General features: G+C 40.8%; 1 protein-coding gene across 1 annotated transcript in view; it reads left to right on the top strand.

Annotated features, from left to right (window-relative positions):
- Positions 1-11,936, top strand: part of LOC148036115 (protein RRP6-like 2) — a 53,150-nt gene extending 41,214 nt beyond the window's left edge. Inside the window, exon 12 of the mRNA XM_087678107.1 lies at positions 10,966-11,936. Coding sequence (XP_087534233.1) covers positions 10,966-11,769 — 804 coding nt within the window. The 3' untranslated portion in view covers positions 11,770-11,936. The remainder of the gene's footprint in view (positions 1-10,965) is intronic.
- The last annotated feature ends 1,562 nt before the right edge of the window (positions 11,937-13,498 follow it).

Here is a 13,498-nt window from a genome sequence, read left to right as displayed (position 1 = left end):
ACATTCCCTTTACACGAAGAAAACTAAATGTGAATTCTTCGCACAAGAGGTCAAATATTTGGGGCATATTATCTTGAAAGAGGGAATCAAGATGGATCTAGAAAAAGTAAGGGCAATTATTGAATGGCCATCTCCAAGAAACTTGGAAGAGCTGCAGATCTTCCTAGGTTTATCTGGATTTTATTGTAGATTCATTCGAGATTATGCCAAAATAGTTGTTCCAATGACAGACCAACTTAAAGGAAAAGGGAAGAGCTTTAATTGGGGAACTGACCAAAATGAAAGTTTTCAAAAACTTAAGGTAGCTATTGCTACATCTGCAATACTATTAATTGTGGATCCCAATAAACGATTTGTGGTTGAAGCCGATGCCAGTGATAAGGCGATAGGCGCGGTCTTATTACAAGAAGGTCGACCGGTTGCTTTTGAAAGCAATAAATTAGGCCATGCAAAACGGAATTATTCTGTTTATGAGAGGGAGTTGTATACAATAGTACATGCAATGAAGAAATGGAGGCACTATCTGTACGGTGCCAGGCTTTTGATCTTGTTGGATCATGAAAGCATTAAGTGGCTTAATGACCAACCGGATCTACAAGGGCGTAAAGCCAGATGGGCCCAACTCCTCCAAGAGTTCGACTACGAAAGAAGGTATAGAAAGGGTAAGTACAATATAGTGGCTGATGCACTCAACAGAAGGCCCATCATAAATGAATTGAGTTTTACTCAGTTCACTTCCGGTTTACTTGAATATTTGAAAGGGATATGCGAGGTTGATCCGACATATTCCAACATATGGGAAGCAATAAATAACGAGGATCCAAATGGAAGAGCCTCCACAGAGGAAGGAATATCTGAGGATGTTCATCAAGGAAATGGAGCATCAGGGGTTGCTCAAATGAGATTCAAGTGGAAGAATTTTACCATTAATAATGGTTATTTACTCTACAAGGGTAGGGTATGTGTCCCGAAAGATGAAGAAATAAGGCGCCAGATACTCTTTGAGTGTCATGATACCCCTAGTGCGGGACATCTGGGAGTTAATAAAACTTATAATCTTATTAAAAGGCAGTTCTATTAGCCTGGAATGAATAAGGACATCCTTGACTATGTGGTCAAATGTAATAAATGCTAGGTTAATAAAGCTGAAAGATTGAAAATGGGAGGACTTCTCCACCCATTAGAGATTCCTTCGGGAAAATGGGAGAGTATCTCCATGGACTTTATTGTTGCGTTACCCAAAACACAGAGGGGGCACGACTTTGTGTGGGTGATTGTGGATAGATTAACCAAAATGGCTAGGTTTATTCCAACTTCAACTGATGTTAAAACACCAAAATTGGCTAGACTGTTCATTGAGAACATATACCGATTGTATGGCCTTCCGGCAAATATAGTTTCTGATCGGGATAGGAAATTTGATAGTCAATTTTGGCGGGCTGTATTTAGGAAGTTGGATACTAAACTTAGCATGAGTACGGCAGACCACCCGCAAACTGAAAGGGTTAACCAAATCCTTGAAGATATGCTCAGGGCATATGTAAGTAAAAGGCAAACTAATTGGGAAGAGTATCTACCGATAGCAGAGTTTGCATATAATAGTGCTAAGCACTCTTCCACTGGATATAGTCCATTTATGCTAATGTATGGGTTTCAGCCCAGAGCTCCTCATGCAGTGGGATTGCATAAGGAAAAGGTTCAGGCAGCCAATGACTTTTTGGAGGATATGAATAGTATGTTAAAATTTGCTCAAGAAAATATTAAGAAAGCTCAAAATCGAGCTAGAGCTTATGCAGATCCTCACCGAAGAGACATCTCCTTTGAAGAAGGAGAATAGGTCTATCTTAAGGTGCCTGAACAAACTAAAACCATGAAAACGGGACGATGTCCAAAGCTTTCACCCAGGTATTGTGGTCCTTTCACAATACTTAAAAGGGTGGGAGAACAGGCTTACAAGCTCCAACTACCTGCTGGTAGTAAAACACATCCAGTTTTTCATGTAAGTAAGCTAAGGAAGAAGTTGGGTGGTTTGGATAATCTAATCTTAAATGATAACATTGAGGAGCTATTAGATGACCGATCTAATCTATATGAACCAGAAAGAATATTAAATGTTCGTAAGAGACGAACAAGGAATACTATTTATCAAGAATAGTTGGTCAAATGAAAAGATTGTTCAGAAGAAAGCTCAATATGGGAGCGAGTAAGTACTTTAAGGAAAAGGTTTCCCAATTTACAGCTGGAGCTTCCAAGTATCGTTTTCGAGGACGAAATCGATTCTTAAGGGGAAGGAAATGTTACATTAATAAATGTAAGTTATGGGAGACAAGCACGAGGGATGACCGTCCGGGGGCCTTGGGCACCCGAATGGGTTCAAGGGGAGCCTAGAGAGTAAGTGAGTCTAAGAATAGTAGGACTCACCTGAAGCGGACGGCTGGCAGTGGAATTAGGGAGAGGAGCCAACAATCTTCTAGGTGAGGTTGGGAGGTGAATGGGTAATCTCTCTCGTGCTGTTCAAAGGGAGGACTAGACAGAGGGGGCATCGAAGGGTATCGGAGACTTTATGACAGACGTTCTTATACTAGGTCATAAGATCTATCACGCTTTGAGGGGGATCTTTATTTTTTAGTAGCGGTATGTGTAGGAGCTCTTGACTAGTAAACGAAAATCTTTGCCATCGATGATGTCATCAAAAACGCCAAAAAGCAAGCGCCCTCTGTTTACCCCTCCCCCTCTCATTACTATATAAACAAGGGTAGAGCGTCACATCAAACACACATACACACATACACACAAACACATAATGACCCATGCAGAAGTCTCTCTGTTGCTATTGACGCGATGAAGCTCTGCTACAATCAGCCAAGTCTCTCTTTCTCTCTCTCTCTCCAAACCTATGCGGAAGTGCTGCTCGAAACCATCAATTTCTTCCATGGATTCCAAGAGACGTCGAGATGTTGAGCAGGACCACGCTCAGAGAGCTCCCCAACGCGTAAGATGGAGGGATGCAAGTCTATTATGACTCCTATGGACCCGAATTGGAAGGCTATAATTCATTTCGATTCTTCTTTGGTGGATGCTACCTGTTATAGGCAGTTGGTTGGCTCCTTGATCTGACTTCTCAATACTTGTGTTGACTTCTTATGTTGTAGGTGTGCTGGCCGAGTTCATGAGTGAACCTAAGATGGTGCATTGACAAACTGCTTAGAGGATCTTGCGGATCCTACGAGGGACCACTGATCTTGGGATCTATTGTCTAGCAGGTATATGTGATGCAGCCTTGGTACTTACAGGGTGGAGTGATTTAGATTGGGTTGGCAATGTGGATCATCGGAGGTCCACGTCAGATTATTGCTTTACCTTGGGTGTCAGTGTTGTTTCATGGAGCTGCAAGAAGCAACACACAGTCGCCCTATCTTCAACTGAGGTGGAGTATCAGGGGGCGTCTGCTACCACATGTGAGACAATGTGGCTTTGTAGGCTATTGGAGGAGCTTGGTCGCCCACAAACAGGTCCTACTGTCCTTCACTATGACAATGAGAGTTGCATTGCCTTGGCTGGGAACATTGTGTTTTATGCTCGAACGAAGCACATTGAGATCCGGTATCATTTCATTCGGGAGAAGATTCTAGATGAGATTATTGCTCTAGTCTACTGCAAGACAGAGGACAATCTTGCTTACTTGTTTAGGAAGGTTCTTCCTTAGGCTTTACTTCGACAGTGCTCTAGATCCCTTAGCCTTCTGCCTTGTCCAAGATCTGAGAGGGGTATTAGCGATTGACATTCCTCAGATAGGCAATTTGTGAGTAACTCTTTGCAGTCACACGTGGCAGTCTCGCCGTATAGGTGACGTTAGTAGGTGGCAGTCAGTGCAGGACACATGGTAGTCTAGTAGTGCAGTTAGACAATACATGTGTGGTTGGATAGCATAGTTGGTTGCATTAAATACAGCTGACAGGATATTTTCTCCTATTTTTGGCAGGCTATATATTACCTGGCTTCAGTACACTCTTTCACAGTTTTTCTGATCTCAGGTTTCCAAACTGCTGATCATGGAGATTGCTGTCCTTGGGTTTCACAGTGTAAGATCTTTGAGGTGGAGACATACACTCTATGCCCGTGTACATATCTGCTTCCTTATACAACATTCTTCATTGTAGATTTGGTGTGTTCCATTCTCTGTCTCTGTCTCTGTCTCTCCTCTCTCTGTTCACTTTGTCTTGGTCATATGAAAATGAATCAAAGTAGAATCAATGGTTAGTGTGCACTTTGCACGATGCCTTTTGATAGAAAACCCTAGGGATAATCGTACTAGGTATACTAACTATGCTAAGAAATTTTAGACCGAACTATGCTAGGTATACTAAATGTTCTTAGTAACAATTAAAAGTATGTAAGAAGCCCATTGTCATGAGGACGTGAAATTTTATTGCTTTGCTCACTATTTGATTAAAAGCTATTCAAATGTGCTAACGTGACTTGCACGTATGAGGGGCAAGTTAAATATTTCATAGTGTGGGACCTAGGACCCTGAAATATTAGTTGATAATAAATACAAAAGTTGTAATAAGTTATGTTTGACAGGTACTTGTTGCTACGTGGTGTGAGATTTTGGCCTAGTTGACTTTATTGGCCACTAATATCGGTGGTGACATTAGAGACTAGGTATTAATTAATTAATATGCATGTCTAAGGGCTAATAATTGCTCAAGGATACTGGTGGAATTATTTTTGTGGAATAATGCTGGGAAATGGTATTAGAAGGCTATCACTTGGCAAAACTTGCTCATGCAAGTATAAAAAGCGTTTCTGGTATTGTTGGAAGGCTATTCCAGCCCTTTTGAGAGAAAAGGAGGCTGCTAGAGAGCAAGGAGATACTGCTGTTGTGGTTTGTAGCCACCAGGGACTAGTCATATAGCAGGTGACAACAGCCCAAGGTCCTTGTGTAAGTGATAACATACAGGAGGGGGTAACAACCTTTCTGGTGGTTCTAAAATATAGGTGACAGCTTTCATGGCTTTTTGAGTAGAGTAGTAGTAGTTTTTCAATATTTTTCGCAATGAAACTCTGAAATTTCTCTCTACAACATTCGCTCTCATCCCATAGTCATCTCTCAAGTTATCTCAACAAAATCCAGCCATTTGAGTCATTAGAGGTGGAGATATTGGAAAATTGTTGCTGTAAACCCTAATTTACTGCATAAATTAGGGTTTGACAATTACCTTGGGATGTGTGCTCAAAATTGAGGGCCTAGGACTTGGATTCTAGCAATTGAAATTAAAGAATTTTAGGGAGATTCAAGAGGCCAGCCAACCAATATTAAATTTGGGATTGAATTTGTCTTTCAAGGAGCAGGGTGAAGTCCAATCCCCAAGGAAACCATGGGGCAAGTTGGTTTGAAGGCTTGCTAATTAGTTTTGATTGCAAGAGGCACTTGGATTAGTGGAGGAGATAAAATGATTTCAGCTGTACTCCATCCATTTACAATAAGAAGTTAAAGAAATACCACAAGGGGCGCCAATTTTGGGGCCAACTTATGTGAATTGATTTCAGTTTATGTGAATTAATTACTCACTTAATTAGTGGTGGTTAATTAAGTTATTTGCCACCCTGTCCGGAAAAGAAGGCCAGTTTTAAGGTTCCATTGCCAAGATATTATCAACTCCCCTGAATTAGTGGACTCAAGGCACTTGATTAAATGTTAGAAGATTTGTTCTACTGCTGAAATTGTTTTGAGCTGAGCATTACAATAAGAATGTCTTTAGATAGTGAGATAGGGTCAAGTAGGGATGATGTCTCTCAATATGAAAATTCACAGTGTTAAGGTAAATGCAATGTTTAATCTTGGACAAGGCAAACAGCATAGACAACAAGGTGATAATGTTGGTTTAGATCAAAAGGTGGGTTCTTCTGTCTCTTGAAGGTGATGACCAACAAGAGAAAGAGGAATTTGATGATCAGCGTCCGTAAAGACCAATTGAGAATAGCAGCTGAAATGTTTGTGCAATTGGCAAATGATCCTCAATTCATGCGCTTTTTAAATTAAAGGAGGGCAACAAAGGCAAGAAGAGAAAATCGTCTTCAAGAGCTTCAGAATAGCAAGATGCATCGAAGAGACAAATACAATAGCATGATGTTGCCAATGGGGCAATTGATGCATATGCAAGGCCAACTTGGAAGTGCCAATCCTATGCTTTTTGGCAGTAAGTAGTATCGGTTGTGGAAAATTGTTTTAGCTGTTAATTGGAATGTTTTTTGTGCCATGAAGCACAAACAACATGCTTTGGCAGGTTCTTCTTATGCATACAAGGATTATACAGTGTTTTTTAGTAGATAGGTTCCACATAAATCTGGAGTTATGTTGGTTGTTCGATCTTCCTTACAACCATCCTTGGTTTCTCTTGATGCTCGCAACAGATTTCTGATGCTCGAAATCACGTATGAGGGTGATATTTTGTGGTTGGTGGGTGTGTATGCTCCTTCTACTGCTCAAGAACGTCGTCAGCTTTGGGGATGACTTGCACTACCTTTCCATGGCTCGTCAAGATTTTGTTATGGGTGATTTTAATGCATGTGTATCTGCGGATCAGGCGACTTCACCTCACTCGGTCATGGATGACTTAAGCATCAGGCTTGGGATGCATTGGCAGCTGTGTCTTTGAAACATGACATGTGGTCTTGGATGTATCCCAGTTTGGATATACTTATTGTTCTCTTTAGTATCCAGACACTTGGGTCAGACTTGATAGGATTTACATTTGTCAGAGCGATTCTTTTTTTCCTGCAGTGATTGATATGTGGGTGGAGTGACAGCATGTCTTGTCAGATCACCATCCCTTGGTTTTGGATTTGACTCATAGGCTGGTTCATGCCTTTAATGCTCTGCTTGCTCGTTTGCCTCTGCATTTCAATCAATCTTTTTTGCTACAAAATCAGTTTTTGGAGTGTATCCAGCAATTGATTGTTGCTTTTAGCTGGAGGGTCCTATCTAGGGGTATGGAAGCTTGGGCTGTTTTTAGGCATAATGCACGTGCGTTGTCCCTATAGTATGGTATTCAGCATGCTGCTTCTTTTCAGGCTGAATTGCAACATTCACAAACTTTGTTGGCTCACTCGTTGTCTCTATATCAGCTAGGGTAAGAGAAGACCAATCAACAACAGTTGACAGCATTTGCAGGTTGTTGAGACAGGGCAACAACAGTAAATGATTGATTTTTTTCAGTTCTTTGCATCTACAGGCTGTTGAGACAAGGAAGTAGCACTGAATGACAAATTTTCTTCAGTTCTTTGCAAAGAAAGTCTGAATTTTCTCTCCTCAACATTCTCTCTCATCTCCCAATCTTTCTACAGCGGTGCTCCAGAGATTAGAGCATTGAGATCACCAGAGGTGGATAAATTTCAGATTTCTTTGCTGTAAATCCTAATTTGCAGAAAAAATTAGGGTTTAGTAGTAGCCTCGAGAAGCATGCTAGAAATTGAAAGCTCCAAGACTTCAATTCAATAGGGATGAAGCTGTTTTCAATCAAATTTAGGTGGAGGGACCAACAATTCAATGAATTTGGGGCATTTTCCATCTGCATCAAAGCGGGTGAAGGTCGATTGATTGCCTGAATCAAGGGGCAAATCAGATTGAAGACTTGCTGGTCATTTTAGACAGCAAGGGGAGGTGGAATATTGAAAGGGATTAGGAGAATCCCATCGTACATCAACTTCTTTTTCAATTAAGTTAAATAAATATTGAAAGGGGCGCCAGTTTTGGGGCCAACAGGGTGTCCAGTGTCCAAGATTGTAAGTTGATTTGCATTTCTCAAATTTGTAATAAATGTTACTGCTGTAACTAAGTTGTTATTAGGGAACTACCGCCCATCCACGAACGGAAGGCTGGTTTCATGAAATATAGAGTTCAATCTCTTCAGGAGGAGGAATATGCTAAATACAAATTGTTGGCTCCTGAGCGGAAGGTTTGCATGATAATAATTGTCAATCTTATTAGTTCTTCGCTTGTTTACACTAGAAATACGCTCGGGAAAATATTGTGTGTTTGTTGGATGAGCAAGATGATATGGCTACTAAACTTGGCTCCATCATTCAAATGTGCATCAACTATTATAAATCTTTGTTGGATCCACAAGATATTCTTTCTGATTTTGTTCACTTTGCTTGACGATACATTTATGGCTTGGTTAGTAATTAAGTTAAGCTTGAATGGGTTGATTTGATAGAGGCTGATATCTTAGAGGCCGAAGTGGAGGATGCGTCGTCCCATTTACCACATAGGAAAAGCCTTGGCTAGGATGGGTTTCCTGATGAGCTGTTTTAAGTCCGTATTGAGCTCAAGGATCCATTAACTTGCTTGTGTCAACAAGTCTGGAATTGTGTTTTGATGCCTTCAGATTGGAAGATTGCTATGATTTGGTTGTTGCCAAGGTTTCTTCTCTAACTGGAGACCCATTTCTGTTATGGATTCTTTGTATAAAATCTTTTATAAAATCATTGCCAATAGATTGCAAAAAGTATTCTCGCACTTGGTTTATCCACGCCAATATGGTTTTATTAAGCGACGGAATATCATACATAACATTTTGAATGTTCAACTGGGGATTGATTATGCCAAAGCCTGAGGCCAGCAAGTTGTTATGCCTTAGCCTGATCTTGAAAAGGCATTTGATCATGTCAATTGGTCTTTTTTGCGGCAGCTGATGTCCACCATGGGATTTGGTGCTTGCATGACTTCTCTTGTTTATACCATTAGTCACGGTGCTCTGGTACGTATTGGCACTTAATGGGGAGATCACATATGAAATTGCCTTGTCTCGTTCCCTTCAGCAAGGCTTCCCTCTTAGTCCTTTGCTATTTGCCTTAGTCACTCATCCAATGCTCTCATTGGTGGATATGTTGGTTGATCAAAGGCGAGATTGTTGGTTTGTCTCTCTTCTCAATGGTGCCTAACTTTTGGGTGAATCTTTGGCTGATGATTTGTCTCTTCCCAATGGTGCCCAACTTTTGGATCAATCTTTGGCTAATGATTCCTTAGTGTTTCTTAAGGCTAATTGGACTAATGTAAATCAGGCAATGATTACGTGGAATCTCTTTGCTTTAGCGTCGAAGCTTTATATTAATGCTCAGAAATTTACACTGATTTCTTGTACGGGGAGTGATTTGCAAGCTTTGGGTTGGCAAGGAGTAGTGATTTCTAAAGCAGATATTACCTGACACTTGGGTTATTCTATTGGTATGGATATAGCTCCCCGCGCCTTGCTTGATTGGATGTCATCCTGTATACATGATTGGTTTATATATTGGAAATCTCAAGGCTGGTCTTTGCATGTGAGACTTAAAGTCTCTCAATGCATCATGGATAATATGGTCTCGTTTTTTTTGCCCTGACTTGGACTAAGAAGTCTCTTTTGGAACTAGTTCAGCCTATCCGCTTCATGTTGTGGAAAAAGAAAGGGAATCGTTTGGGCTAGGTGTGGATTTCTTGGTAGCATATGACTACTCCTAAAAGGATGGGGGAAGTAGCTTTATTGGATGTTAATTTTCATATGGCTGCCTTGAGATTGGCACTTTTGTAGGCACACTGTGTGTAGAGTCATTCCTAGACAGATATTGCAAAATCTTTCATTGAAAAGATTGTTATCTTGCATGGTCGCATGATTATTCGAGTTTGTGTTGGTGGCATGTGCTGAATTCCATGATGCCTATTAAGGTCTCCTAGTCTTTTCTCCTTTCTCATTCAATTGCATCCTAGCAAGAGATTTCGGTTTTGTAGTTTGGCGCCCCCCTAATCTTCGTAAGGAGGAGAATTCACTGCAAAGAGAAGTGCTGGCTACCTTTAGGTTGTTGGACTGCCCTGATAAAGACTTGCAGCGAGATAAATTTAATTGGATGGCTCGCTTGGGCTTGGAGACAGTCCATAATGGTGTCATTCTTGGGCAGCCCCATCTTTATTCTTTCCAGCATATTTGTCAGTACTTTCGGGTGCTTGGTGGCTATCATGACATTTGGTCGTCCTTATAGGAGAAGCTTCTGAGATTTTCTCCATTGTGTGCTTTATAGCCATTATCTCCTTGGCAGGATTGGATTTGTGGTTCCTGATGATTTTGAGCAATCAGCTAATCAGATCTATCATCAGATAGTCGAGGTCAAGAGATGGGACATTGGAAAGGCCAATAAATTATGGCATATTCGGGACAACAAAAATAGATTTCTCCAACTCTGGAGGTCTAAGGTGCCTTATCAGGTTAAAGTGTTCGTGTGGAGGTTGCTTATTGGAGGTCTTCCAACTAGGGATGTGTTGAGTGCTCATAATATCTCCCGTGGTCGTCGTGTATTTTGCACTACATGCAATGAGACATTGCTTCATCTCTTCATCTCTTGCCCAATTGCTCGACAGATTTGGAGTTTTGTTTCCCTATGTGGTCCTTTGCAACTCAGCAGTGGTTATCAGCTCATTCATGCATTATGGGAAGGTTGCCTCAATCAAATTATTCGTGGCTTTTCCATTTCCTTCGATGGACAGCTCTGTGGCATATTTGGCGTACTCGGAATGCTTTCATTTTTTATTCTGCTTCGGGCATCGATGGTCATGTGGCCCGTGTTCGATGTTTAGTGTTATGGCAGATCTCCTCTATGGTTTCAGCTGACTTGGTTCTTCCTGACATTGCTGCTCCTTGGCTGGATATTGTTCGCTCCACTCCAGCTGTCCTTTCTGTGTGATATTTGTGTGTTATCGTCTTAGACACCTTTCAGCTTGATTTGTGTCTGTTCTGTTTTTCTTACCTGAGCTGATGGTCTGATGTAAATATTGCTACTTAATTCAATTATCTTCACGAGAGAGAGAGAGAGAGAGAGAGAGAGAGAGAGAGAGATCTCTGCCTACACTTGCACTTATGTCCTGTAATTTAAGATTCAGTAGGGCACATAAAAAGCAAATTTTGATGTTTGGTTTCCACTGTCCTACAGGTTGAGGCCAAGTTGAAAGCAGAGAAAATCAGGGCTTCTCTTGTTCTTCCATTTCACAACTTTATGGGCATGGACCAGTCAGATGAACGACTACAGAGAGCTCAAGTAGTAGAAAGACAGGGTACAGCCCATTCAGATGATCTGCAAAGGGATTTTCAAACAGAGGAGGTCATCTTTTTTGAGAATCAAACCAAATTGAATGACATTACTCCTGAAGACAAGGAACATGTGCAGGCTAGTGAGGGCACTAGCAACTGTGAAACTGGTAATCAAAGGGGTTGGTGGCCTGATGTCTTGGCTTCTGTTAAACAATCTGCCCCTGATTTTTCAGAACAGAAAACAACTACTACAGGGTCCAAACTACCTCTTTCCATTTCTGAGAAGTACTGGGGTCATGGGACCTCAGGACATCACTCCAGGCTTAAAAACTTGTCAACATTGGAAATTGGTTGCATGGATACTGATCTTGAGAAAAATCAGAGCTGCACATCAAACCTTACAGCGTCTAATTTTGAAAGGCCAGGCGATCAAGTTGAGTCGTTTGATTATGCAACTGCAAGAAAGAACACAAGTTTTTTCAAAGGATTTGAGGACGTCTCCCACAGAGAAGCAATTTCTACAGACACGAGAAAATTCAAACACCCTAAGCAGCAAGGCAGTAGCAGGGATTATGGTGGCAAAGTTGATGAGACGTTTTTTGATCCACTTAGGAGAATGAAAGAGTTCAAGCCTGAAGGAATCTCTCCTGGAAAGCGAAGGCAAGTGTTTCCTCAGACTGGTAACAGGACTGGTGTATTTAAATAGGTGGTTTGACTGAAGCAAATAGACCATGTTCTTACTTACTGGATGACTGTGGAAGTTTGAGAAACTTGAGAATAGGAGAAAACTCCCACCCCATCTGGCTGTGAAAAAAGTCAGCAGGGAGGACTTTTCCTATGTTTCTTAGTGAGGCATTCATTGTAACCTCATTTTATACTTGGGAGGAAAAAACACGCCATGTTTTGCTGTTATTATCGTCGGTATTGTTTTATTCTGACCAGAGAAAAGCAGCTGGGGTGAAACAAGTGCATATTGATTACAAAATGTAACAAGAAAGGATGATTTTCAGGAGGATGACCAAGACAGCTAAAATTGAGCTTGTATCAGATCCACCAGCTAAAATTGGGCCTTCCCAAACTTCATTTACCCAAGGTCTTACACAGATTTGCAGAGTCTATTCATACTTGGAAATAGGCGTTATAGATGTTATCTATTTCTCAATCACAAATTAGGCTCTAACATGCAAGAAACATCTTTCTTTAGCATAGCCTATAACTGTTTACTAATTTATAAAATCAATATAGTTGCCAGAGTTGGCTTTCAAATTGGTTCTAGCATGCACTTGCTAGTTTCCAACTCTATCACAACTAGTCCAGCAACACAAGTGCACTGAACTTCCTAGAGTGCATAAGGAACATAGCATTGCTATCATCATATCCAATTTCTTCTCCCTGTTTGTTAATGGACATGCGAATGTCTTTATTTCTATGGAGATTGATTGCTCAAAAAGATTGGCAACTACCCAATGTTGCTTACTTTTAAGGGACCACAAATTGGTTCAGGTTCATGAACCTTGGGCTGTTATCCTTACAGACATGTTGGTGCGCTTTCTACATTTCATAGCGAATTGGGAGGAAATGTGACAGATATGTTGGTGCACTTCTACATTTCATAGTGGATTGGAAAGAATTTTTATACACCAAAATTGGTCCAAAACACCAAGAACTATAAGCTCTTCATGTTTTCTTCAAAAGTAGTGCAGTGCAGATCTTGACGTTTTACATATATTGCTTCTTCTTAACGGAACATTGGCAAAAGCATCACACGCATACAATCAAGTAGATAGTTTGACTAGTATGCTTTCCTTTTGTAAAATCTAAAGGCTAAACAAGTTGATGGAGCATTTCCCTATTTTCAAATTCTAAAATTGCGTTGGCTTTCTATTGAGGTGTGTAAAAACACTTACGTGGTTGAGAGCTCACAAATTTGAGCATACAATATTACGCATGTACATGAGAGCCATCAATGGAGGTTGACTTCTAGGCAATTACTGCTTGGTGCAAGATGCTAGTGGCTATATGCTTGTCCCCGTTGAGTGTTTGGACACATTTGTCTTATGCTCAGCCCTTCATTGTGTTTGGGAATACAACTAGGAGGTACTTGGGGAACTTGAAGGATTGAAGACGCTATGGGAATGAGAGAACTTAGTGAATGTATGTGGGTGCAGCTATATTTTGATGCTAGGGACTTCATACCTCATGAGGAAGGCAATGGTAAACCTTTTATTTGATGCAAGATAAGCATCCACCACATGTAATGTTTTATCTTTGCTTCCCTTTGGCACGTTCTAGTTTCCATCCCTTTCTTTCAAGTGCAAGGTAGTGTTAGTAGGTTTGCATTTGATCTACCAGATGCCTCATGACATTTACAACTACATGTTTATCTAATGGTGAAGGCATCCTTGGAAAGTGGATCTTCATGCCAAATGGTGTTT

Source organism: Lygodium microphyllum, chromosome 5, assembly GCF_053477565.2.
Source record: "Lygodium microphyllum isolate KBCC chromosome 5, Lygodium_microphyllum_v1.1.10, whole genome shotgun sequence".
NCBI lineage: Eukaryota > Viridiplantae > Streptophyta > Polypodiopsida > Schizaeales > Lygodiaceae > Lygodium > Lygodium microphyllum.
The sequence above is the reverse complement of the archived record's forward strand: the minus strand, read 5'-3'. Positions and strand labels throughout refer to the sequence as shown.